We start from the raw sequence: 26,389 nt of genomic DNA on the forward strand, positions 1-26,389 counted from the left end.
TGTAAAATGGATCTAGGTTGTAGATGAGGGCTTTCTACCTCATGCCACAAATTAAAACCTTCTGGTGGGAGGTATACAAGTATAAAGATCCTATTTCAGTGAATGCAAGTAGAGGTTGGAGCTTAGCAAAATCCTGCTATTCAGGTGTTTTGAAATACTCAAACTTCTCTTGTTTTAAGGACAGACTTTCAGTTTCATGATTGCCCCAATTGAAAATTCCTGTCCCCAAGCCACTGTCTCTCTGTTTTTGTAACTGTAACCTTGTGGCTGTTTGTCGTTTTTATGATGAACTGTAATGCTATGTTAGTCTTCTGTTTGGTTCTTCAAAATTGTTGTGGTGGATTGTGAAGTACTTCATTCTTCAGCAGATGAGGTAATAGTATTTTAGGAGAGTCCTGAGAGATAGCTATAGATACATAATCTAAAAAAAGCCATTATAAATGATTTTAGCGTCATCTAGCTCGCACTGCTGGAAGATGGAAAGATCCATCCAGAAAGAACACTGCGAATGAACTGCAAGATGAATTGATGACAATCCGATTGAGAGAAGCAGAAAGTCAGGCAGATCTAAAAGAGATGAAACAAAGAATGATGGAGATGGAAACACAGGTATGTTATTGAAAACTAGTACTGAGATGGCAGAGAGTTAAGCATTATTGTGATCCGAACTGAATGCTGGCACCTAGGGATGCCGAGGGATAGCCTTTACCAGTGACAGTAGCATAATGAGACAGTACAACAATCTTATGCTTTTCGACTGGTTAAGAATGAGACTCCAGTTTGATTCCCTTCCACTTCTTTTCAAGACTTACGATATATGAAGTTCCATCTTTCTAAACTTCCCACCTTGATGTTAAGTAATGAACTCACCATGCTGGGTGGATATGTATGAATCTCAACTGTTTTACAGTCCTAGTTTAGTACAGCAATAAGTGTGTATTTTTAAATCCATTAAATTTAATAGGCAAAATTTATCTGACAAAAATACTATCTGCTCCTTTCCTTCCCCTTGGGAGTTGCCTATGCGGTTTTGCCTGATGGTGACCTTCTTTCATAACCCACGAATCTGGCTCCTGAATTGGCCAGAGGATCCTTGCAGATCAGCTGTGTGCTGCCAATACTTAAGAAAGAGTTTGCACCAACATTTTGCCCCTTTAGCTGTGATAAATTCCATGTGGCTGGGGTGTTTGTGAAGAGAGAAGTGTAACATGTTTACCTATTTAAATTCTGCTATAACCAAGGAATGGGGGAGCATCACTTGGCAAAAAAAACCTGTATTATGTGCACTTCACCAAACACTTTTGTTCCTGAAATTTCTGTTAACACTATAGCATAGTATTGAACTTCTGTTACTTGAAAGGAGGTGAGGAGTGAAGGCTTTGCAATCGACTTTTGGGGAATCCTCTCATGGAAAAAGTCTCAAACATAACTGACACATGGAGAAACCTGGTACATTTTACATTCTGAATGCATCTCAGCACTACCAGTACCATTCCCTGCTGTCCCAGGAAGCAGGAGTTGGGACACATGGTGGTGTGGTGTAAAGAACTGACTCTGCACCCAGTATTTGGCCCAGAGTCACCGGTTAGAACTTGTTACATGCCACTGATGGAGTAAAAAGCTTCATAAAATATCTCAGATAAGTTAACTAAACATTTTTCATTAGGGTTGCTAACTTGGCATTGTAGAAATTACTTTCAGTTAATGCATTTTTTTATTTCAGTCAGCAGGGGGCATAGTTATCCTGTTTTATCATATGCCATGTACTAACAATCATAAATAAGCTCACTTCAGTGTATTTCCTGAGTGCTTGTATATAGACGTATGCTGTTATCTTCCATTTGAACAATAATTTGGTTCATATATCATTTTGTATATAAACATATATAGTCTTTCTAGGCAAAAATATAATTTGCCTTTCAGTGTTGAACATACTTGAGTTACTAATCTTAATGTTCTGTATACACTAGACCAGGTGTTCTCTCAACAAATTTTTTGGTGGCCTCAAAGTGCGGCCACCAACTCTCACTGGTGGCCACACTGACATTTTTTCCTAAAATAGTTAATTAACTTTAGGGAAAAACAATTAAATATGCACAGATACCTATCCAAATCATTGTAATTTATATTTGTAAGGTTTTTTGGCAGACTCAATACAAATAATGCTGCCTCCTCTTTGGGGGTGATATTTGTAAATTTGTTCATATCACAGCACACTGAGTAGCTACCTGGGAGGCTATGAAAAGTGACGTGATTTTTAACAAACATACTAGCTATCTGTGAAAAGCGATACTTGCAAGTATCACTTTTCACAGCAGACTTACATGTTTGTTAATATCACTTTTCTCAGCAAGCCCCAGGACCCATTAAGCCCTGTATGTGGCGGGGCTTCAGGGGGAGGTGGCAGGGCCCAGATGCGATGGTGGGATGGATGCCGGGCAGTGGGGGGGGGGGGGCCGAGATGGGGGGGGGGGGCAATGGATGTGGTGCTGTGGGAGACAGCAGGGGCAATAGGGATGGGTGAGTCCAACTATCAAGTGGCCAGAGCCATGACCTGGTGTCTGCTATGTGGCCGGAGCTCAGTGCCCATGGCCAGAGCCCAGAGCTGGGGACAGGAACTGCATAGCCGGAGCCAGGGATTGGTGCCCGCTGCTGCGCAGCCAGAGCTGTAGGTCAGCGCCTGGGGACCAGTGCCTGTCACCACAAGGTCAGAGCCCAGAGCTGGGGGCCAGAGCCCAGGACTGCATGGGTGGAGCCAGGAGCCCGCACCTGCTGCTGCACGGCCAGGACCAGGGGTCAGCACCTGGGGCCAGCTCCCGCCACCACGTGGCTGGATCTTGGGAAAAGAGCTGTGGGTTGGCACCTGCTGCTGTGCAGCTGGGGCATGGATCAGCGCAGCTAGAGCTGCGGGTTGGCACCTGCCACTGCGCGGCCCGAGCTTGAGACTGGAGCCGGGGGCCAGCCCCTGCTGCCGCACAGCTGGAACCAGAGCGTGGAGGTGAAGTCCCTCAGCTCGAGGTCAGGGCTGCGTGGCCAGAGCCGGGGTGGTCAGTACCCACTGCCCCACGGTTGGAGCCCAGGGCTGCACGGCCAGGCTCCTGAAGTCTCCCTGCTGGAGCCTGATGCCGAAACCCCCTCCCCCCAAGGTGGGTCAAGAACTCACCTTGCTGCTGCAGCATTGTGCCCCACCTCTCTCTCCAGAGGCGGTGTGGGGTGCTGCACATCCAGGAGCAACAAGGAAGGAGTGGGAGAGGCTGATCCTCCCCCGCCCCAATCACTGCCCAGATGACTGTCGTGGCCACATGAAAACCCCCTGATGTCTGCATTTGAGAAACGTTGCACTAGACCACCTGGTATCTGAGTATACTTTATCAAAACATATTTTCATTCAAAATAAACATTAAGATGAGCAATTTTTAATTGCAACAAATCTTGGAATGCTTCTTGCTCAATAAAATAACCTTTTGATTTAGTGAATTTGTAAATAAAACTGACTTGTAAATCCTGTTTATAAAATATCTATTGGAAGAAATGTTAGTGCTTTCCTTGTCTAGTTAGGTAGGTGTGATAAGACCTCTTCTGACACACTTTTTTTATAAATGTCAGAACCACATCAACAGTAACCATTTACGGAGGGCAGAGCAAGAGGTGAGCAATCTACAAGGAAAGGTGCAATATCTTTCTGCGCAGAACAAAGGGCTTCTTGCTCAGCTGAGTGAAGCAAAACGTAAACAAGCAGAGACTGAGTGCAAGGTAACCAGCATCATGAGCACACCATTCATGTACAAAGTATATATTCACATTCTTCTTTCTTATTTGTGACAACCAGATCCATATTTTCAGCTTTATATAGACAACAAACCTCACAAAAGCAAAACCTTACATTTTCTAGTGAATTAGAAACATCATCTTGGATTTACCACCCACCAAAAGGAGGGATGACAACCTTCTCCTCTAATTTGTGGTCCTGTGAAAGTTAACTTTTGAGTAGAACTACACTTTAAAGTCAGTGACTCTATAAAAGGCACAGACTTACACAGCAGACTCTGAACATGGTTTACTCAGACATAACTGATTGCATTTATGACAAAGTACTTTATAGTACCTTAATTCTGGTTAGCAGAATCACTATAGCTGTGTGAGGGGTCGCAAGGGTAGAATTAGGGTGGAAGGGGACATGTCGCCAGGGTAGGGTGTGACGGTACCCACTGTCCAGTGGCAGCCTGTCTTTCTGTAGAGTGTCTACAATTGGTCAATCTGTGTCCAAGAAGGCTGGGTAGAACAGACCTCTTCATTGTGGTCAATCCACAAGAATGAAAGAGTCTGGCTTGACTTTGAAATCCCAGGTCCAGTTTGCACTTTTTAGTTTAAAAAATCACAATTTTTTCTTTCTAAACTGCTATACCAAATTTGGACAATCAGACACCATAAACATGGAGTCTTGCAAGACTTTTAGGAACTTCCTTGTAAAACCATACTTCAAAATTATCATTGCCCCTAGCCTAAAAGTGACACTATTTAAACCAAAAGTCGTTCAGCTCAAGTGTGTAAAATTCTTTTCCATATCAGAAGCTGAAAACAAAAGTTAAAAGCATGTCTTTACTGTACTTAATTTTCAGTACACATGTGTGGTAGGATTCCTTTAGTAAAGTAAACTAAAATATTGAATATATACAATATCTCTTCTGTGTCAGTTTTTAGTATAATCCAAAAGAATAGCATGAGCGGCACATCAATAATCAAACTATGGTCTTAAACCTTCAGCTGTACACTGTTGTGTTCATATACTGAATCAGCTTCCAAATGTGTCCATGAACATATCTGAGTTTTGCCTTAGCAAAAGTAAATGGCTTATGTTTACACTTAAGTTCCAGATGTTTCCAAATTCATTATGCAGGGCAAAGTTGAAAAAAATATTTCAAGGAAAAAATTTCTCAGATGACACTCTTATTCAAAATGTATGCATATAGTAAGAAATAACATGCACCCAAGTGTTTGTAAGGCTGTAATACCATCAATGGGTTCTGATGACAATATAAACCAAGAGTGAAGCTTGAGTGGTTTATCACTGTCACTAAATCCCAAAGATGAAATTACATCCTTATTGTAAGAAAACTATACATATTAATATCTCTCAAACCTGTAAATAACAAAATTTGTGTGTGTTTCAAAGTGTTCTCTTCCGGGTAATACAGTTTAATTGACTAGATTTCTGTACACTAAACTATGCTGACCTAACTTTAATCACCCTAAACTACGAAGTGTAGTATGTATTCAGCACCTCTGTCTCTTAACCAGTCTCCTAATTAACGTCATTTTGCCAGTGAAGAGTTTTTTTTATTCAGTTTCATTTGATTTTAATTTAAGGTGTTTACCATTTCTCTTAGATATACTCTAGTCCTCCTCCCCTAGGACATTCAATATCTCTTTAGAAAGGATTTTCATTTTTCCTGCTCTTTACATTGTATTGTTGCTAGCCTCCTTTTTTCTAATGCAACCTAAAATAAGTGTACAGGTAATTGGGTATTAATGTGCAGTGGAATTTGACAAGCCAATGAAAGTTGTTTTTTAGGAATCTGCCCACTGAATATTAAGTGTTAGCTCTCTGTTCCTCTGACTAGAATCAGCACTTCATTCTACATAAGAGTTGGTTTCTAATGCCGAATCAGTTACTGCTTTCCATATGTTGATTTCCTTACTAGATGTTCACAACTGTTTTATATATTGGTGGCATTTCTTAGTGTGTAAGTAATGACACTTCCCCACTTGTAAATTCTTTTTTCATAGGGTTTAATACTAATAATCACATCAAATCCTTATTAAATATTGCAAAGAAGTGGGGTATCCTCATCCTTTTCATAAAGTAAGAGAGCACTTTGAGTATCCTCTAATCCAGATTCTAGATTAAGTTTGTATCCATCCTCATCTGGATAATTGGCATGGAAAATCTTGCTCTAAAATGGGTTGGGACGAGAGGCTAGTGGATATTCAGTGCAAGCAGGGACTGTGTGTTTGTCAGGTATAATCCTTGTGGCCAGTGAATGAGGTGGAAATGCTAACTATGATCCTGGCTAGACCCTGAATTTTGGATCATAATCATTAGTCCCTGAGAGGTGTATGAGGCTTATATCACAACATGCTTCACAAATGCACATTTGTGATGCTCTGAGATCTGTCAGGATAATGTTAATATGAAGTTAAAATCAAGTTATTTGCGCCAAATGGAGATTATTTGGCATTCTGGCACATTATCTGAACTATGACTTTGAATGTAAGCTTGGAACAGGCCCCATATCTATTTTTTTGTACAGAATCCTGCATAATGACATTAATATACATTTTTTATTTGTAAATTGTATTAATAGACGATTGTGATTAATTTAAGTAGGACTGTCCTAATTTTCCCTCCACTTTCCCCTTCCCCAAAATCCTATCACTGATATAATCTGTCGTGCCTGCTGTCCTCCTGTTGTCCCCACACCCACTCCTCCCTGACTTGCCTCTTGCTTCTACCCCTCAATAAAAGCATGCTGTGGTCTCTCCATCCTCAAGAAGCAGTCCCTTTATTCCACCTGCCTTTCCAGCTACTTCCTCTCCCATCCTTTAATCTCTAAACTCAAAGGCACTATTTGCCACTGTTGCCTGCAGTTCCTCTTTTCTAGCTCCACTTGGCCCCTTCATTCCACTGAAATTAATCTCACCAGGATCTCTGACTCCTTTCATGGCCAGAATTTCTGGCTCTCTACCTAATCCTCCTTCACTTGCTTATAAAACTGGTCACTTGCTCTCTTGACATCTTGTCTTTCCTTGGGTATTTGTGTCCTCTCCTGGCTCTTCTACCCTCTGATCATTCTGTCATTGTATCTCAGTGGATCCTCCTATTTTGTGGGCAGTCACACAGGCTCTTCCCTTGACCAACTTCTCCTTTAACATTTTTTTGGGCTTCTTGCATGACTTCAGCTACCATGTGTATGTGGATAGGTTTGAGAGTTATCTTTTCCACTCTTAATCACCTCCTTCCAACCTATCCCACATCTCAGCCTGTCTTTCTGACATCTTGGATGTGTCACTGCAATTTAAACACAACATGGGCAAAACTGAACTCCCTATCTTTACTTTCCAAGCCTCCTCCCCTTTTTGTTACTCTTGACAATACCATCATCTTTCCTACTGCCCATAAACCTAGATGTTTATATTTGACTCCTTCTGCCTTATCCCACATATCCAGGCCACATCCAGATTTTTCTATAACACTTTTGAGTGTGCCTCCCCCTCTTAGTTGATCAGGTAAACCTTTTGTTCAGTTCCTCATCTCCGGTATTACTACAGTGACTCCTGTGACCTCCCTGACAGCCACATCATCCATCCCTAGGCTATTCACAACAAAACTGCTAGAATCTTCCTTGTCTTTTTATTCTAAACACATCTCTCTCACACCTTCTTGAGTGCTTCCATTTGCTCCCCCTCTTCCACAGCATTTTGTTAAACTTCTACTACAGTCCTTAAGACAATTCTGTCCCTCTTGTCTCCTGCTCTGCCAACAAGGCTATCCTTGATTCCCCTATGTTTGCATCTCCAACTCTTCTTGCTTTTTTCATGCAACCTTCTGCTTGGAATGCCCTTCCTGAACTGATCTTTAAGGGCAAATATTGCCGCCTTGCATTCCTCCAAGACCCACTGTTTCCATGATATTTGCAAAAAGTTAGTCAACTAATAATGCATAGGTTTGAAGGGTGGTTGAGTATAGTTATTTTTTAAAATGTGCCTTGTGTGCTGTTTATATAATCTTGATTGCATCCCTCTTCACACAGTGTATGTTTGTTTTAGACTGCAAGCTAAAGCCTGGGTGGTTGCTACCAAAATACAAGCACTTATTTAAAGTAGCATTTTGTAGTAGAAAACCTATTAGAACCAGTTTTATAATAGCACTTAACATGCCAGAAAATGTAATAAGCTTTCTGTTCACTTGCAAAACTTAATGCACACAGAGAAGGTGAAACTTTTGCAAGTCCCCCCAAGCAATATATTTTTTTCATGTTAGCATTACCTTTTGTGGAGAGATCTCAGATTCTCCTCTCCCACCCATTTCCCCCTCCAATAGCAACCGAACACATCCTCAAAGCCTCCATCTTCATTCTTCTAGCTGAGAACTGAATGGGTCTCCCGTGTACATAAACTGTGTTCTTTAATTTCCTGAGGGACAGGCATGTATGGTGACTCTTTCAGCCAAGTAAAGAGATATTAAAATTAGAATATCTGCATGGGTAACCAGAAAAACCTCAAGTATGTATACAATCTAAATCTGGGAGTTTCCTTACTAGCATGACTGTCATCAATATAACCTCTTTGGAATAAAATGAGAGGTTTTCCATTGCAGTATTAGGGCCACTAGCTTCTCTAGTTTTAAATATTTTCATTTTACATCAACTAAAAGTATAGATGGGGTCTGCTAGACATGGTTCAAGCAGAAATGCTTTGAACCAAAGAAAATATGTCAATGTAAGGAACTAGAAGGTATAAGAACTGTTGCAGTGTTTGGGAATGATATGTATAATTAACATTGCTATGGCCATCACTGAAAATCTAGGTATTTTAAGAGGACATGTGGGGGCCCCAGGGTCAGAGGGGAGGAACAGTAGAGGCTACATGAAGTCCTCAAGTCTCTTGCCTGAAATGGTGACACAGATCTTCATTCCCCAAATGCAAGTTAATTTGACAATAGATGTTTTGAAATTGGTTGGAGTCCTACCTAAATGATTTTCATATTTGGGCCACTTCAGCACAACCCTCTTGAAAGCTAGAAAATTTAACATGCTATGGATGTTCAAAAATATGGTGTCCAGTGGGCAACTATTCACTAATATTCCAAACCTAATAGGGTTGATCTCTTCCTTCATGTTCCTCCATCCAGTGTTTTAAGAGCCACCTAATTAGGCCTCCCTTCCTCTCTGGGATCGTATCCTCTCATCTAAAACTTACTGTGTCAGAAATGTGTAATATTAGGACTAATTAAGAGAATTGTATATCTGAGCAAATGACTTTAAAGTATAGACAAAGTCATGCAGTCAGGATATTTTTTCTTGAAAAACCTTGACCCCCCCCAAAAAAGGTCTTAGACTCCTGTCCTGATTGCCAGTCTCCTGCTTGGGGAGGGGGAGAATAGTTCCTTTGCAGTGTTATCATTTCCTTGTTGGATGCTACTGCTTTGCAGTTTAATTCCTTGAATTTCTCCAAGAATAAGTCCAGTTGAGCAAAGTTCACAGATCTATGCAGCATCTGACTAAGAAGAGGCTGCTCAATAAAGGGAGCTAGGGTTTTTTTATTGGCACGCTTCCCACTGCTGAAGTGAAAGATGCTGCATCTTCTGGTTCTGAGACATTAGCTGGTCCACTGTTCATTCCTCAGTTATTTGTCATGAAACTGTAAAATCACCTGCTATGTACCATCAGTGTATTAGTCTAATTTTGAATAAGTTGACCATACTTCTCATCTTAACTGAGAGCAGATACATCGACTTGTGAACACTTCAAACTTTATCAAGAATTTGAAGCGTTGTATCTGATCAGCAATTCACCAGCTGTATGATGTCATCTTGAATTGTTTGTAATCAGCACAGTCAGATTAAAAGGAATCCAGTTACTATACTGTTAGGGCTAAACTCTGCTTTAAGGTGAAGTAACCCAGCAGCCCTGCATGGGTGGAACTGAGGGCAGAATATGGCCCTCAGCCTGAATGAGAGATGAGGTCTGAGTCAGTAGCATTACATTTGTTGACGCTACGGTTTTCATCACTCTGAAAAATACAGGTAACTAATGTAGTAGAACAGGTCCACAGTTATTGTGAAAGTCAGAATTTAGAAAAAAACACTTTACAATATCAAAGAGGGAGTGCTCTTTATTTTTGTTTAGTCTTTGTAATCTTCTAGTAACTAAGTCTGAAATTTAATTTAATTGATGGCTGTAGAAGTGATAGTCAAGTAACAAAAGGAAAAGTCATGTCCACAACGTGCTCTAATAGTGCAGTGATGGGAAACAACTGATGTTCTTTGTTTACAAGATCCAATAAAAGGCCAACTTTAAAATTACTGTAATGACTGTTCCAGAATAAAAAAAAAAATACAGTTCAAAATCTAAATGGGTCTGATTTTGAAGGTCGCTATCTTACAGCAAAAAAACTTCAAATCCAGACTCCAGCGAGAAACTGCTGAATTGGAATTCATTTGCAAATTGGATACTATTAATTTAGGCTTAAATAGAGACTGGGAGTGGCTAAGTCATTATGCAAGGTAGCCTATTTCCCCTTGTTTTTTCCTACCCCCCCCCCCCAGACGTTCTGGTTAAACTTGGATTTATGCTGGAAATGGCCCACCTTGATTATCATGCACATTGTAAGGAGAGTGGTCACTTTGGATGAGCTATTACCAGCAGGAGAGTGAGTTTGTGTGTGTATGGGGGCGGGGGGGTGAGAAAACCTGGATTTGTGCTGGAAATGGCCCACCTTGATTATCATGCACATTGTAGGGAGGGTGGTCACTTTGGATAAGCTATTACCAGCAGGAGAGTGAGTTTGTGTGTGTGGTTTTTGGAGTGGGGGTGGGGGGGGGTGAGAAAACCTGGATTTGTGCTGGAAATGGCCCACCTTGGTTATCATGCACATTGTAAAGAGAGTGGTCACTTTGGATGGGCTATTACAAGCAGGAGAGTGAGTTTGTGTGGGGGGGGCGGAGGGTGAGAAAACCTGGATTTGTGCTGGAAATGGCCCAACTTGATCACTTTAGATAAGCTATTACCAGCAGGAGAGTGGGGTGGGAGGAGGTATTGTTTCATGGTCTCTATGTATATAATGTCTTCTGCAGTTTCCACAGTATGCATCCGATGAAGTGAGCTGTAGCTCACGAAAGCTCATGCTCAAATAAATTGGTTAGTCTCTAAGGTGCCACAAGTACTCCTTTTCTTTTTGCGAATACAGACTAACACGACTGTTACTCTGAAACCTATCAGAAATACTGTTATCTATCCAAGTTCTGATAACTATAGCACAGTTATCAGCTTTCAAATAGCTGAAAAAAACCAAGCATCAAACTCTAATGGAAGTGTGACAATCTCCAAATTTAGGGAAATTTATTCTGTAGACTTCTAAAGATATTTCACACAATACGAATCTTATAGGACCTTTGTGGTCTGAACTAACTTCCATTCCCCACAATGTTTAGCTAAAAGATTATTTAAATTTGATTTTTTTTCTAACTTGAATGTCAAACATCTGCATTGTAGAATGGCATACACTTAAACCACTGCTAGGATATATGGCTCAGGTGCTTGATTAAAAGGACTTTAGTTATAGTGGTTTGTCACTGTTACAGATAATCCAGTTTGATGGTAACATTACCAGTTGCCTTATGTGAAATGAGTCAGTTGAGAGGGCATGGACTCCTGTGATAGATACCTTGTTAGCACTGGGAGGCCAATGTTTGAATTACTATGGAGACTAAGCCTTTGACAGCTAGGGGTGTGCTTTACATGCCAACTGTTGAGGTACACTGGTTTGCAGTGTTACTGTCTATGCTATATCACTTCTGTGGATGAAGAGAATACTTCACTTGTACTCTTAATCTAGTCCTTTTCCTGGCTATTAAAATCTTTAACACTTTTTTATTTATATTTCTTCTCCTCCCTCTCCCCCATCCCCCAAATAAAGGGAAGACAAAGAACAAAATAGAGGAATGGGGAAGGAAGGAAGGGGGACAGGGAGGAAGAGCCCCATCTCGAGTTTCATCTGCTAGGAATAAATTAGGGTATATCTACGCTACAACTGAACATCCATGGCTGGCCCATGTCAGCTGACTTGGGCTCAGGCTACAGGATTGTAAAATTCTATGTAGATGTTCAGGCTCAGGCTGAACCCCTGGCTCAGGGAGCCTCCCCCTCAGAAACCCAAAATATCAGAGAAAGTTCTCTCTTGATTTTACAGCTTAGCCCTATTCAACTCTTTTTCAGAACAAGGAAGAAGTGATGGCAGTGAGACTCCGTGAAGCAGACAGCATAGCAGCTGTGGCAGAACTCCAGCAGCACATTGCTGAACTGGAAATCCAGGTAACAAATAACACTTGCAAATGCTAAATGTGCAACATAGTACTGGCCCCATCCTTATTTAGCATTATCCCTTCTATTGGCTCCCTTTTCCTTCTTACCTAAGCACAAGGCCATGCTACTCTAATGTTGGGTAATGCTATACTGTTGAATATTTCCTTTTAGAAATAAAGACCTTGCTTTCTGTCAAATAAATATATTTCTGGGATGTTAATTATTGCTTCCATGCAAGTGACAGAGCCATGCATTTCTTCTTGGCTTCTGACTTGCCTGTTTGCCTTTGCTGACTTTGTCAATGAAATGTAAACTACCAATGAATGTTTCAAAAATTGAAAACCTCCTTTTAGATTTAAAAAAAAATTCTCATCGTTTAATTCCAATCACCTTTCTTGTTTTGCCCAATTGTACTGCCAGGGCCAGAAGTGTAGGCATTGTCCTAAACCCACATTTCAATTCTCAGCTATATATTGTTTGACTTTAACTATAATAGTCTTGCTCTTGCTATGGCCTGTAGTATCTGAGGGTGCTTTCTTAAGCTTCTATTTCAACCCCCTCACTTTCAATCTATACTTCTGGGCCTATATTATTCCATGGCCTGATGACTTGCTGGCTCTAGGGATAATCAGTGACAATTATGTACCCTTTAGGTACTTTTCTGCTATCGAAAATCTGACCCCATGTCTCACCTACAACTCTTCTGTCTTAACTCTGCTGTGCCAGTTTTGATTGTCCTCCTTACAACTTCTCACAGCTGAATGTCAACCGCTGTCTTAACTGGGACTTTTCTTCCCTCTGAGTTGCTGTAACAACTTCAGTTGAGAGCTTCCTCTTGCCCACTCACCAGATTGATTTGAGGGAATCAAGCCCCCGAATCCCCTGGTGTTCTAAGCCTCTAGAGTCAGAACACAGTCCAGGCACTGCTGCTGTCTAGGAGTCTCTAGACACGGTCTCTCGAGTGCAAACCCTCTGTCTAGCATGCCCCTTCTGAGAGCGGTGACCACATGCCCTACTACTGCCCAGTCCCTGGAACCATTGCTAAGTCCTCAAACTTTCCTCCTGCATTGCCCAGCTTAAAAACTCTCCCAGAACTCCAGCCAGGTGGTGGTGTGAATCCACAATCTACTACTTCATGGGCTGTGGGGTAGGCATAATGCATGAAATTCAGATACTTTGCACAGGATTCTAAAACCATTGCTCTTTATTTAATTGCATGACATACATGGATCTAGTTTTTAAAAAACAAAACCCTATGTATATTTCCCTGCCTGTTTCCTCAACACTCCAAAGTATAATTTGGGATGGGGTGAAGATTCTCTGGGAGCTGTCCAGGCTTGTGTTCTGAAATGTGGAGTCTTCTTCCCCCAGCTCCTCTTCTCTGGCCTTGGCCAGTCTGTCCTCTTCCTCTTGCCCCTTTCTTTGCGCTGATCTTTTCCCCTATGAGTCCCTTTTTTTTTTTTTTTTTTTTTAAACCCCTCCTTTGTTACTTCTTTCTGTGTCACGCTGCTGGTAACTTTCCACCTTCTCCATTTCCATTACCCCTGCAAACAAATTGGGAGAAATCTCTTCTGGCTTAAGTGTCCTCTGGCTTCAGGCATTTCCACCTGGATAGGTGACCATTACATTCTAAGAAGTTGTCGTTGTCCCTGAGCTGCCAGCTATGTAACACAGCCCTGCCAGCCCATAGTAGATTCCATATTTACTTAGAGGCATTGAGTGATGCTGTAATTTTGTAGCACCAACTTCATAATATCAGTCAGACTTCCTAGTTGTACAGAGAGACTTCCTAAATTGCCCCAGTCGTTTCCTCTGAAATGTTGCCTTCAAAACATTTCTCTTTAGCTTATTGTGGCCAAGCTTTTCTCCCTTTGATCCCTCAACTACTGTATCTTCTTTCCTTTCCCCTTAGCTATACTTACATGATCCAAACTCTTTTTTTAAAATCCCAACCTATTCCTTTACTGCACTCTTGTCTTGCTGTCTGTACGAGAAAGTGATACAGCATCTGTTCATTTTCTTTGCGACACTGATGTCTGCTTTATAGGCTGCTGTGTACAAATAAAGTTAACAGAGCCTTTATGAAGCTTCCTTTACCATGAATACTTTTCCTCAAGCACAGTAGGCACAAAAATGATTGAAAGATAGAGCAATCATCTGTTTTATCACATTGTGCCTAGATACTGTGTGATAAGTGCCTTAGAAATGCATAATAAGTAAAAATTATTACAGATGAATTGCTTATCTCTGAAGCAAGATAACAGGAAAATAGCTGCGTTTTAGTCAATCTCTTCTCATGTACTCTTCATATGTACTAACAAACATTTTATTAAAAAAGGTGTTCTACACTTTTATCCACTTTTTTTAAATCCTAGATTTTAAGACCAGAAGGGGCCTTTGGATCATATGGTTCAGCGACGTGAGTCGCATGCATAGTTGCACAACACCTCTATGGGCTGCATACAGAAACAAAATGGCATCCTCTTGCAGTGTGACCTCACACGTACAGTGCATGTGAGGTCATGCTGTGTGGAGAATGCCATTTTGTAGAGCAGGTCTGCTGCACTGGTGCATGCGTTCAGGAGTTGTGCAGTTGAACTAGTTAGTCTAGCCTCCTGTATAACAAGGCTGTAGAGTTTCACCATTATCTCTATATTGAGCCCAATAATTTTAGACTAAAGCAGACCTTCTTGCTGAAAGGCATCTGGTCTTAATTAGAAGACTTTAGGAGATGAAGAATTCACCCTCCCTTGGTAGGTTGTTCCAGTAGTTAAACACGGTCTTAAACTTGTGCCGTATATCTAATTTGAATTTGTCTGGCTTTAACTTCCAGCCATTGTTCTTGTTTGCTTTTCTCCATTAGAGTAAAGAGTTGTTCAGTACCTGGTGTTTTCTCCCAGAGAAGGTCTAGACAACATAATCAAGTCACCTTTCAATTTCTTTTTGATAGGATAAATAGATTGAGCTCTCTAAGCCTCATATTAAGGCATTTTCTCCAGCCTTCATACTATCTTTGTGGCTCTGCTCTGTACCCTCTCTAATTTTTCAACATCTTCTTAAAAAAATGGACACCACAAGTATGTGCAGTGTTCTAGAATCTTTAACAATATACAGTCAAACACTTCCCTACTCATTACTCCTGTTTATGCATCCAACGATCACTTTTGCCACAGTATAACATTAAAAGCTAATGTTAAGTTGCTTGTCCTTTATCATCCCTAAATTCTTTTCAATCTCTCCGCTTTCCAAGATACAGTCCCCTATTCTGTAGGTATGGCTTGCATTCTTTGTTCCTAGATGTGCAACTTTCCATTTGGCTGTATTAAAATACTTGTTAAGTAGTGACCTTGTTTTAGCAGGCCTCGTTGATGTTTCCTGTTAACATTCTGTAGCTTGTTTCAATGAGCTGCATTCACTTTTTTCGGAAATAAGAAAAGTGGATGTTTTCTTCTGTTTGTAATCCATTTATGGTATGAAGTCATTCTGTCATGTCTGACATTCAGAGTTGCTCATTTTTCAAGCTTGCGCTGTTCAGTTTCCTTTGTGTGCTACTGATCCTATTAACAGGTTTCAGATCAGTCTGTTGAAGTAGCTGCATTTTGTATTCCAGTATTTGGCCATTGTTTTGTCATATCCCGGTTATGTACAGACACATCACTTTAAACTTGAGTTTGTATTCTTTCAGTAGAAATATTAGTTTCTCTAACATAACTCTAGGACATAGACATTTTAAAATGCTCATTTGTGATTAACTAGATTATGCTAAAGTTTTCAACATATGAAAAGCATTGTGAGCAGATAACTTCTCCTAAAGATATTGCAGAAACAAGGTGGATGAGATAATATATTCTATTGGACCAACTTTTGTTGGTGAGACACAAGCTTTTGAGCTACACGGAGCTCTTCTTCAGGTCTGTGTAGCTCAAAAACTTGTCTCTCAGTAAGAAGTTGGTCCAGTAGAATATATTACCTCAACCACCTTGTTTAATATCATGGGACTAACACTGCTACAACATTTAGCTTAAAGATAGTACCTCTGGTAGCAATAATGAAGCTTATGCTCAAAACCTACTACTTCGGGAATCCATACCCAAAGCCTTCATAACGCCTTAACCAAAAAACAATAGAATAGTCATGGAGAATAAATGCTTATTTCTAGAGCTAGTGAACTACAGCCCCAAATAAAACACAAACAGAAGTTTTGCCTTTAAGAAGCTGCAGATCTATCTTTATATTACACAAAAAACAAACCCTACATTAACATTATTAAGGTTGCAAAGTCAAGCACTCAAAAGTTAGGAAATGTCAGAATTGAGATTGCATACATAATCTTAATTTGGCCCATATGTATTATGATCCAGTCTGATTATCACATACTGTGTTTTATTTCTTAAATTTTGAGTGCTTGACTTTACACCCTTAAAGTTCTTTTAACATAGTTTGTGTGTAATTTCCGATCTTATTAAAGAAAATTGGGAAAGACTGATTCAGTCATGTGGCATCATATTGACCTTCTACATGGTTCACCAGCAGGGTAGGAACCTTTAGATCCATGACAGACTTCTGCCACTTGAACTAACAGAGTAATAGATAGCAGAAATAGATGATCTTATCCTCTATGTGGACAAGTACTAAAGGAGAAGACACTGCTAGTGAGTGATGGATATTTGCTGCCAGCAGAGGAATGGTGACTCAGGAATTGTGGACTTGATTCTAGGCTTCGGGGGAGTTCTCTAGTGTGCATAGACTATTGTGCCATTTTACCCTAAGTTGGACCTTTTCTGACCCATTCCCTCCAACCTGTCCCTGTTTCTATCTCACCACTGGCTCCTCATCCCATTGTCTTCTCATCTAGGCAGTCCCAGTTTTCTTCCCTGGTAAATCCTAATATTACCTCTCCTTACACTCCATCCCAGTCTCCCCACCTCTCTAGTTCCTTGTCCCCAGTTACCTTGGCTAGCTAACTCAGTTCACTCCCTGGTCTCCAGTTGCCTGCCTCTCCTGCCCACCCCTGGGCTTCTCATTCGATTTGTGTCTTCACCTCCTCTTGTTCTAATTTTTTCCCAGCCAGTCACCATGCTCATCCTGGCTCCTTGTCTAATCTCCAATCCCTCCCCCAACTGGTTCCAAGTCTGTCTTTTTGCCCTGCTAGTTTTTTCTTTTGTCCCAGCCTCTTCACCAGGCTTGTTGTGCCATCTACTCACCCACAATATCCTGGGTTTGGCTCTTTGTTCCCTATGTGTTTGTCAGGTGGGTTCCTCTCCCACAATACCCGTTTGCCAGCAGAGGGGTCACTGAGAATAAAAGGAAGACAGGCCGCCAGTTTCAGTGCCTGGCCATTTGCTCTGTAGGGATTGTGCACACAGTGTGGTTAGCATTAGGAGCTATGAGGGAATGGAGCATGCTCAGTGAGGCTGGAATCTTCTGAGATTAGATGTAAACCTCAAGCAAGTCTCCACGGAACATGTGTTGTCTGCCATTTTTTTCAAAGTCTGATACATTGGCCTAATTTGGGTGGATTTTCACCAGGATGACAAAAGGCACATCCCTGACACAAAGGCTATTCCCTGCCAAAATTCAAATCTTTGCTCTATCATGGCCATGCTTTAAAGCTTTCCAAAGAGAAGGTCTCCAGAATTTTGACACTGGAAAATCTGGTAATTTTCTCTAGTCTTGTCCTTAACTGCTGAACTGTTTTGGCTGAAATTTTCCAGAATAGATGCAGCCTGAGGCAGACACCCACATAGAAAATTTTATTCCAAATGGTTAACATCTGTTTTAAAAGCACATGAAAACGGGGCCTTACAACTGGAAGTGTCAGGCAGCCTCAAAACTAAACTATGCTACTGCCCGATCTATAATAGAGAGATAAGAATTTTCTGTGGAGAAGGATCTGCCTCCATGTGTCCTCTTAAGATTGTTCTGTTGCATGGTCACTTCCAGCCCTCTCATCATTGCTCTGACCTAACCCAGGGATGCAAGAGGGTCCTTCAGGATCACTCCTCTTTAAGACATTACTACTTGTATTTCAAGTCTTAAAATGCACTCTGGATAACAGGAATTTATGGAGTGTCTGTGGCTGACTCTAAAACTAAGTGATTAAACTTAACTTGGAGCATCACAAACGGCTACCCTTGTGGCAGTGTTGTAGGGTTGATAAAAATGCAGGGGGGGAAGTCAAGTTACCACATACTCTTCCTTTTGAGGGGGAAGGGTGCTTTTCTAAGAAACTCTAGGGATTAAGTGTCAGACCAACTTGGGCCATAATCATGTTTAGCCTAAATCATGCATTTTTCTGTGAATTTTTTCCTAGGTGCAAGTGCAAGACACTTGGTGTTAAATTTGTAATACATATGAAGTATCACTACACCCACACTAATACTGATCTGACTGTACGTATATAGGTGCTAAATTTAAATCACTGTTTTGGATCACTTTTAGTTTAGGTTAAACACAATGGTAGATAAAAGGAAATGCAAAATTCTAGTACTTAACAGTGGATATAATTGTCTAACAAAATAGCTTTTGATTATTTATTTCTCTATAACCGTAGGATATTTAGGTACATTTCATAACTGGAAATGTTGTTTTTTGGTACGTTGAATGCAGTTTTCCCTGATGGTTTAAGGCATTCAGTTCCTGATGTTGGTAGGTTTTGAGGGTTTTAGTCTGAGTGAACATATTTAAGTGCAAAAAATAATCCATTCCACAGAGATTCCTAAGCAAAAGGCATATAAACCTGTTCCTTGTTTCATTTCTGTGTTACTCAGAGTACTCAAGTTTTAAAGAGAACTGAAAACAAATATAAAATTTAGCCTCTGTCCAACAGTGTGAACTTAAATCCAAGAAATGATTAAAAAAGCAAACCAACAAGATTCATACTACTAAATGAATTGTCACCTTTGCCACTCTTCTTACCTCTGCTTCCCTTCTTGTGTTTGACCCCCCATTTGTCAATTTAAATTTAGATTATAAAGCCTTCAGGGAAGGAATCATGACCTGTTTTGTAAGGTATCTAAGGTGTTTTTGAAAAATTAGGTTTGAGTACAATTTATTTATTTATTTTATTTTTTTTTCAGAAAACTAAACTAGTGGTCAGAACTCATTCTCTTACCCACTGTCCAGACTGACCTAAAGGATAACATTGCTTCCTCCTGGCTCACTTCTAGGCAAATTCAAATAATTTTGTTGCATCTACCCTGTCCCATCCATTTAAAACTCAGTTGAGAACAATTGTAAAGGAAGTCCATGATTGTGCTAGCTCTCCTCCACAGTCTAAACCTGTAACACCGTTTTTCTAGAATAAAGCCTTTCTGTGACCTCTGTTTAACAACTTTTCCAAGTACTGACTTAAGTAAAGAAATTGTTTCCATCTTTTTCAAATTACAGGAAACTTTTTTACTCTTATCAATAGTGGTGCATGATGTTTATGATGTGTTTTTTGAAAGTCTAGGATGAGTCACCCTGAAGTCACTGAAAGGCCACTACTCACCACATTTACCCTTCTGAATAAACTTCATTTACATTTTCTAATGCAAAGTGTCTCTTCACCACACAGCAAGAGTTTAAAAAGCCTTCCGAGGTGACTGTGAAAGTCAGGGTGAGGCAGATTACTGCTATGTAGACAGTTCTAAATCAGTAAAAACATTTTAGAAGGTAAAAGAGCCTCTCCTTTTGGCTGCTATTGATTCAATCATTTCTCATCTAGTGATCTGAGGAACTGTAGTGTTCTGATCATCTCAGAGGTAGCTATGTAAATCATTTTTATCTTAAACTTTTTTTTCATATTTCAGATCTAGCTTTCTTATACTCTTCAAGGGGGCCTTTGTATATTCCTATGTGTGTAATGCACATGCCACATCCTCGTGTCCCTGACATTCCAGAGCCTTCTGAAAAGCAATATGTTGGGACTGCTCAGGTGTCCTGTTATGGCACCAAACACCTGGACCTTAGATTTAAAAGGTCTGTGTGGCCTTGTCTCTCTCATTTGCTTCATTTCCATGGCTAGCTTTCCATGGGTTAAGGGATATTTCCACATTTAGAGTAACTTTCAGGATTCACTTTTTCTAAAACTTTAATACAAGGTAACAAAAAAAAAAAAAAAGTGTTTGGCAGTTCACACTGCTGAGCACAGTTGTTGTTTGTACCAAGTCTGTTCTTTTTGGTCATATGGCCAATAATGGCTACAGAGATGGAAATATGGGTGCATGTAAGTGGCTGCATCATGGTCCTCCATCCTTCTGTTCCTGGCTCTGCATTCCTGTTCTGCCTGGAGGAAGCCCATTTTCTGGATGGTTGCTTAGGTCAGTCTCTCCACACCTTGAACCCTCACTAATAGGTAGTAGGGGCTATGTGCCTTCCTCACCGTAAAGGCCTTATAAACATGGTCTTGGGATCCCACATAAGATTGGTCACTTGCCTTTGGGGAAAGGTCAGGGAAAGCCAGGCAAATCCGTGATGAAGTCTGTGACATTTCAGCTATGAAACCCAATCTAAGTCTTGGGTGAGCACAGAGGCTTCATCACTAGTGCTGAGAAGTAAGCCTTTCAGTGCCAGAACTTTCTGTGCTGATGCAAAATCCAGCTCTTAAGGAGCCCATCTGTGTGGGTCTCAATATACAAAGAAACCTGGTTTAGGTTAAACTGTGTTCATTTCAAATGGGGGGTTGGAGGAGAGCTGGGAAAAGAATTCCAAAAATGAGGACCAAGAGAACATTGTGCCAGCAGCCTCCTTTTAAATCCATGGGACTCCAGTTCTCGTGCCTCCACTATCTATAGGGTGGCAGTGGTGCAAATACTGTCTCAGGTAGGAGTGTAAGTTGAACTGCTGGCTATTTACAGTCTCCTAAGCACTGACTCGGTTATCTGCTCCAAGTGAATCTGGCCAACGTGCATCAGATGTCCTCTGGAGCCAGAGACTCATCCACACAGTGATTTCCAACGTTGGTTCAGCTCCCCCAGTGGAGGAAAAGAATACTTAGCTTAGATACCCCCAATGGGATTCTGTTTATCAGAAGGAATTGTGGTGGCTGAGGCTTCCTGGTTCTCTTGTAACATTGGCTTCTGACATTCAGTGCCACAAGAGAATGCTTGTTGCAACACCAAGGGGCATTGCTTTTCTAGAATTCTCCCAAGTCAGCAGCACCAGGAAGTGTGGGGGTTGCATCCTGGAAGTGTGAACATGCAGAGGCAACACTCCTGGGGGGTTCATTCATTGGTGTTCAGCTATCCTTGTGATACATGGACTTAATTTGATATTTGAGCATACATTCTGAGATTCTTAAACAAAAAACACCCCACCAAAACGTTTAGACTAAAAATGTTTAGACTCAATATTTTCTTAAACCCTTTCACTGTCCTGATAACATACACGTTGCTTGCCAAAATTGTTTGCTGTAGATTGCCTCGTCTCTTGTAGATTTTAGTCTTCAGTCGTCTTATAAACGTATAGTGTTTAAAATAACACTCATTACTTGCCTAGAGACCAGATACTCTGCTTTGTGTCGTGACCTCTACTAACACCACAGATTTTCTGTAAAAGTGCTCCCAAAGAAAAACCCACATCCTACGTGTAACCTTAGATTTTTGAGACCTATATGAAAAGAGAGATTACTAATTGCTTCTGTTATTTCCTTTAATGGTGTGATCTCTACCTTACAAAGACTAAGATTCCATTTAGAATTCACAAGTTCAATTCTGAAACAGCCCTGTAGTGAAGAAAAGATAATGTCTGTCAGATATAACCGGCAACTCTTTAAAAACAAAACAAAAAAAACTTTGATTAAAAAAGACACTTAGCATTTAATACTGTGGCTGTATTTTAGCACAGAACCATGGGAAGCTGAACTGAGAGTTCTGAGCTATTGGTATATTTAGCCCCAGGCAAGATGGTGGATGCAGCACACTTCCTTTCAGTTGCTTCATAGGTGGTGATGACTTCTGAAGGAAGCCTCATCAAAAGTTCTGTTTTCACAATCTTTGTGGCCAAGGTACAGGAATTTCAGGGTGGGGACTTTAAAAAGGAGGGCAACAAAGAGCCCAGAGCACAACTTCTGCTAGAAGGTATGGAGTTGGCTCTGTGGAGTTTCAGGTATATTTAAAAGTTAAGGGGTTTTTTTGGCTTTTTTTTTAATGGAATTAAATTGGAAAATAAGTAGTATGACTGTTAAGTACAGTACTCTTGTGTTTTGCCATCAAGCTCTACTTTGGGGCACAGTTTAAACTATTTTTCAGTATGCTGCTGTCTGTATTGACAAACTGAAGATGCATTTTAGTATGTTGGGGAAACTTAAAGCTTCTGGTAGCTGGGTAGCAGACAGTTTGAGAAAGTAGGATAAGTGCACTAGCTTGGATATTTCTGCTCAGCTAAGCAGTGAGATAGCTAACGAAAAGTTGAGAGCAAAGCCTGGGATTCTTAAAGGAGCCTAAGGAAGTAAGATGCCCAGCTCCCATTGAAATTCAATTAACTTCCTTATTTTCCTTTTGGAAAATGGCATTTATTAGGTTTCAGAGTTAACACCATTGATGATGATGGTGGCAATTAACAGCTTTTAGCTCTCAGAGACATTAGTTTACCCCTTTTCACATTTGAGTTATTCTTTGCAGCCATAAGGGCTATTAAAATGTAACTTTAAAAATCATTTAAATTCTTGATCAAAATATTACAACAGAAGCCCACAGCCAGAGAGTCACTGAATATATAGGGAGCTTGCTGGTGGTTAGGGTACCAGCTCTTCCCCCCCCCCCCCCCATTTTTAAAAAAACTATATTTATAGAAGAGCTATATCTACTGTCTAGGCTTTTGGGCATACTTCATTGTTAAATGCAAAGTGGTGCATATTAGAAAACATAATCCTAACTACACATACAGAATGATGGGTCTACATTAGCTGTCACTACTCAGGAAAGAGATCTTGGAGTCATTGGGGATAGTTTTCTGAATACATGTGCTCAATGTGCAGCAGTAGTCAAAGTTAACAACATTAGGAAAGAGCTATAAGACAGAAAACATCATAATGCCACTATAAATACATGGTACGGCCACAGCTTGAATATTATGTGCAGTTCTGGTTCCCCATCTCAAAGTATTAAAATTGGAAAAAGTAGAGAAGGGCAACAAAAATGATCAGGGCTATAGAAGAGCTTCCATATGAGGAGGGATTAAAAAGACTGGGACTTTTCGGTTTGGAAAAGACGTCTGAGGGGGGATATGGTAACGGTCTATAAAATCATGAATGGTCTGAAGGTGAATAAGGAAGTGTTATTTTCCCCCTCACATAACACATACATTAGGGGTCACCCAATGAAATTAATAGGCAGCAGGTTTAACACACAAAGTACTTCACACAACACACAGTCAACCTGTGGAATTCATTGCCAATGGGTGTTGTGAAGGCCAAAAGCATAACTAGATTCAAAAGAGAATCGGGTAAGTTCATGGAGGATAGATCATCAATGGCTGTTAGCTAAGATGGTCAGGGATGCAACCCTGTGCTCTTTGTCCCTGAACTTCTGACTGCTAGAAGCTGGGACTGGGCAACAGGGTGAATCACTTGATTGCCCTATTCTGTTCATTCCCTTTGAAGCATCTGGCATTGGCCACTGTCAGAGAGGATAGTGGGCTAGATGTTCCTTGGGTCTGACCCACTATGACTGTTCTTAGGCTCTTACCATTTAAGAGAGCATAAATTAACTGTTTTGGCTGTAGAAGACTTGCCAAATGAAACATACTAACAAGTGTAACTTCAGCAAAAGAACATTTATTGTGTTCTGTTTTTTTCATATCCTAAACCAACAGAAGTGTTCCTTATTTCTTTGGTCTTGCTAGGTCCTCCTCTGAAATCAGAAGGTCAGACACTATTCGTATCACAACTTCAGTTGGGAGACACCAGTTTAAACTGTCATTTGAAAATCTTACTTGGGAACTGTTTGATGTTTTCAAGTGTGTTCAGTCTTTAACCATTAGAATACTCAAGAACTGTATACGTATTCTAAACTAAAGGATGAGAACAAAGTGTTACTGGGCTCTTGTCCTTCTCACTGTGAGCCAGTAGCCTTCTGCTCTTTTTGTTTCTTTCAGTGTTCTAGTTCTCTTCAAACTTCAGTAGTTGAACTACCATAAACCACAGCAGGTTCCCAGGCTCAGAGGGTTTGGCTGGGGGAAAGGGAACAGGCTGCATCCAATAGAGACAAGAGTCTGACCCATTCCTTTCTCCCACAGGCTAGAAACCTTCCCTTGTCCTAGCACAATATACCCTATTGGCTTTTAGGCACTATACTAATCAGTTCTCTTAAGAGTTAAAAAAAACAAAACAAAAACAGTTGATCATACCACAGGAGTGGTATGAAGATTGGCAGCAGCAGATAAGGAAGAACTTGGCTCACCAGAGAAGCAAAAGCGGTAGTAGGTAGTACAAACTGTTAGGTGAGGTCCTCCTCACCCCCACCCCCAATAGTGAGATCCAGAGGGTGCAGCAGCCATTTTTTCCAGGCAGTCCTCTTATTCCTGTAAATTGTTGTGGTAGTAACCTAGTTCTTGAGTCCTGAAGTAGATGGGCGCACCATCCTGAAGCTGTGGTGGCTGCCAGGACCCCATCTTCAGGTACTTACCTCTTATGGGGTAGATTATGCCTGGTGGGGTGCCTGGACTAGTTGGTATGGGGTTAGTAAGACTGCAGGGCTGGCATGCTTTTCTTCTTCCCTGCTTGTAGTAGATACGGGTTTGCATTTGCTACTTTCTCTGAAGCAACCTCCTTCATCAGGAGCATGCAGCCTCATGACAGCAGTCTTTCTTCAGCCTGAAGATAACATCACATTATCTAGTGCCCCCCATCCCCGCCACAAAAAACCCCAAAACCTGTTCCCTAGGCAAAGGCCAACTTGAGCCTAGTGCTTAATCCAGATCTGTCTCTAGTTACTAATTTGAGAAGGATAAACAGGTAAATGCACTAAGGCATCAAATCCTTGTAATAGATTTAAGTTGTGCATTGTGGGGGAGAATAGCTTACATAACAAATTTAATGAAGTGTTACTGTCAGGAATCCGTAACTTGGTTTCAATTCCATTCAGTACTTGTTAAAACTCCACTTTTCTTTTCAGTTCCTGTCCCATTTCCCTGTCCTTTTCAACCTCCTCAGTTCCCTGTCTGTCTATTTCAGTTCAGCATTAATTCAGGTCCCTATTACAGCTACCACTTCTCAAACCATACATTTTCAGCATAGTTCATGACTAGGAACTAAATGGAAAGATCAGTATTAAGATTGGAATTAATCCCCCAAAATAAGGTTTCTTTATAAAGCCAAAGCTGGTAAACAATTTTATTTTTCTCTAGAGCATTGCAGTAAAGACCAAAGGTAGAGCCTTTGTACAACTTCCATCTATAGGTCAACGAATGTTTGGAGATTCAGGGTGTTTGACCACCTTTGGGGCATGGGGCAGTATCTTCACCAATCTCATTTTCTCAGTGGTAGCTAGATCACGGTCACAGCTTAGATATTCATCTAGAATTATGATGTGTAAGCAGAAGCCTAAGCTGCCTGGACACGATGACTGATGGGTTTTAACTTTGCTATGGTTAGTGTTTTCTCAAGATACAAATCTGTATGGTATAATTTCATAAGAGATGGGGGGAAGGGGGAATGTCAAATGTGAAGACACTATGGTGGAGTGGTCACAAAACTATAGTTAAGGTTGTGCTTTATAATCTAATGTTGGGTTAAAGCCCCAACTGAAACTGCACAGTTGTGGAAACAATTGAACCATTTATGGATGATCTTCCTTGGAAACTTGCTGATGCTAAAGGACAACTTAGTGAAAAAATTAGGCCTTACTTCGGTTTCTGCAATGGCAGTAGGAACTTCCTAAACTAAAAGTTTTCCCCACATCAGGATAGCAGGCGAGCGTATATATCAAGGTATTGTATCATCAGAACAGAAGATAATTCAGATAATTTTGATCTTTCTGAGGAAATGGGGAGGAAGGGAAAAATCTTTGGTAGATATAGGCTGTTGTAAACTTTTAAGCAGTTTTAAACATTTTTAAAATTTTAAAGTTTTTTAAACTTTTAAGGACTATCTGTACTGGCTTGTCCTTGTTGAGGTCCAGAATGTATACAGAATTTAACATGGTACTGTAAAGTTGTAAGGACAGTTGCACAATCTTGGTCAGTTACGGGCATCTGTGTAAATGATTCATTTTCTCTCATGAAATCAAAGATTTAAATAGGACACATTTTATTGGGTTTAACAAATCAATGTGTGCTCAAATCATGTCTTAAAATGCAAAAGCTCCATCTCATCCTAAACGCAG

General features: G+C 40.6%; 1 protein-coding gene across 24 annotated transcripts in view; it reads left to right on the forward strand.

The window, feature by feature from the left end:
* EVI5 (ecotropic viral integration site 5) overlaps positions 1-26,389 on the forward strand; it is a 144,375-nt gene that overhangs the window by 77,843 nt on the left and 40,143 nt on the right. For 20 of the 24 annotated variants that reach the window (XM_027821357.3, XM_043520931.1, XM_043520935.1 and 17 more), the window contains 3 exons: positions 451-609; positions 3,607-3,753; positions 11,997-12,092. In XM_027821357.3, the coding sequence (XP_027677158.1) occupies positions 451-609; positions 3,607-3,753; positions 11,997-12,092 (402 nt within the window). Of the gene's footprint in view, positions 1-450; positions 610-3,606; positions 3,754-11,996; positions 12,093-14,458; positions 14,503-26,389 lie in introns of all 24 variants that reach the window. The other 4 variants (XM_043520938.1, XM_043520937.1, XM_043520946.1 and 1 more) reach the window with 3 other exon arrangements.

The sequence above is a fragment of the Chelonia mydas genome, chromosome 8 (assembly GCF_015237465.2).
Source record: "Chelonia mydas isolate rCheMyd1 chromosome 8, rCheMyd1.pri.v2, whole genome shotgun sequence".
Lineage (NCBI taxonomy): Eukaryota > Metazoa > Chordata > Testudines > Cheloniidae > Chelonia > Chelonia mydas.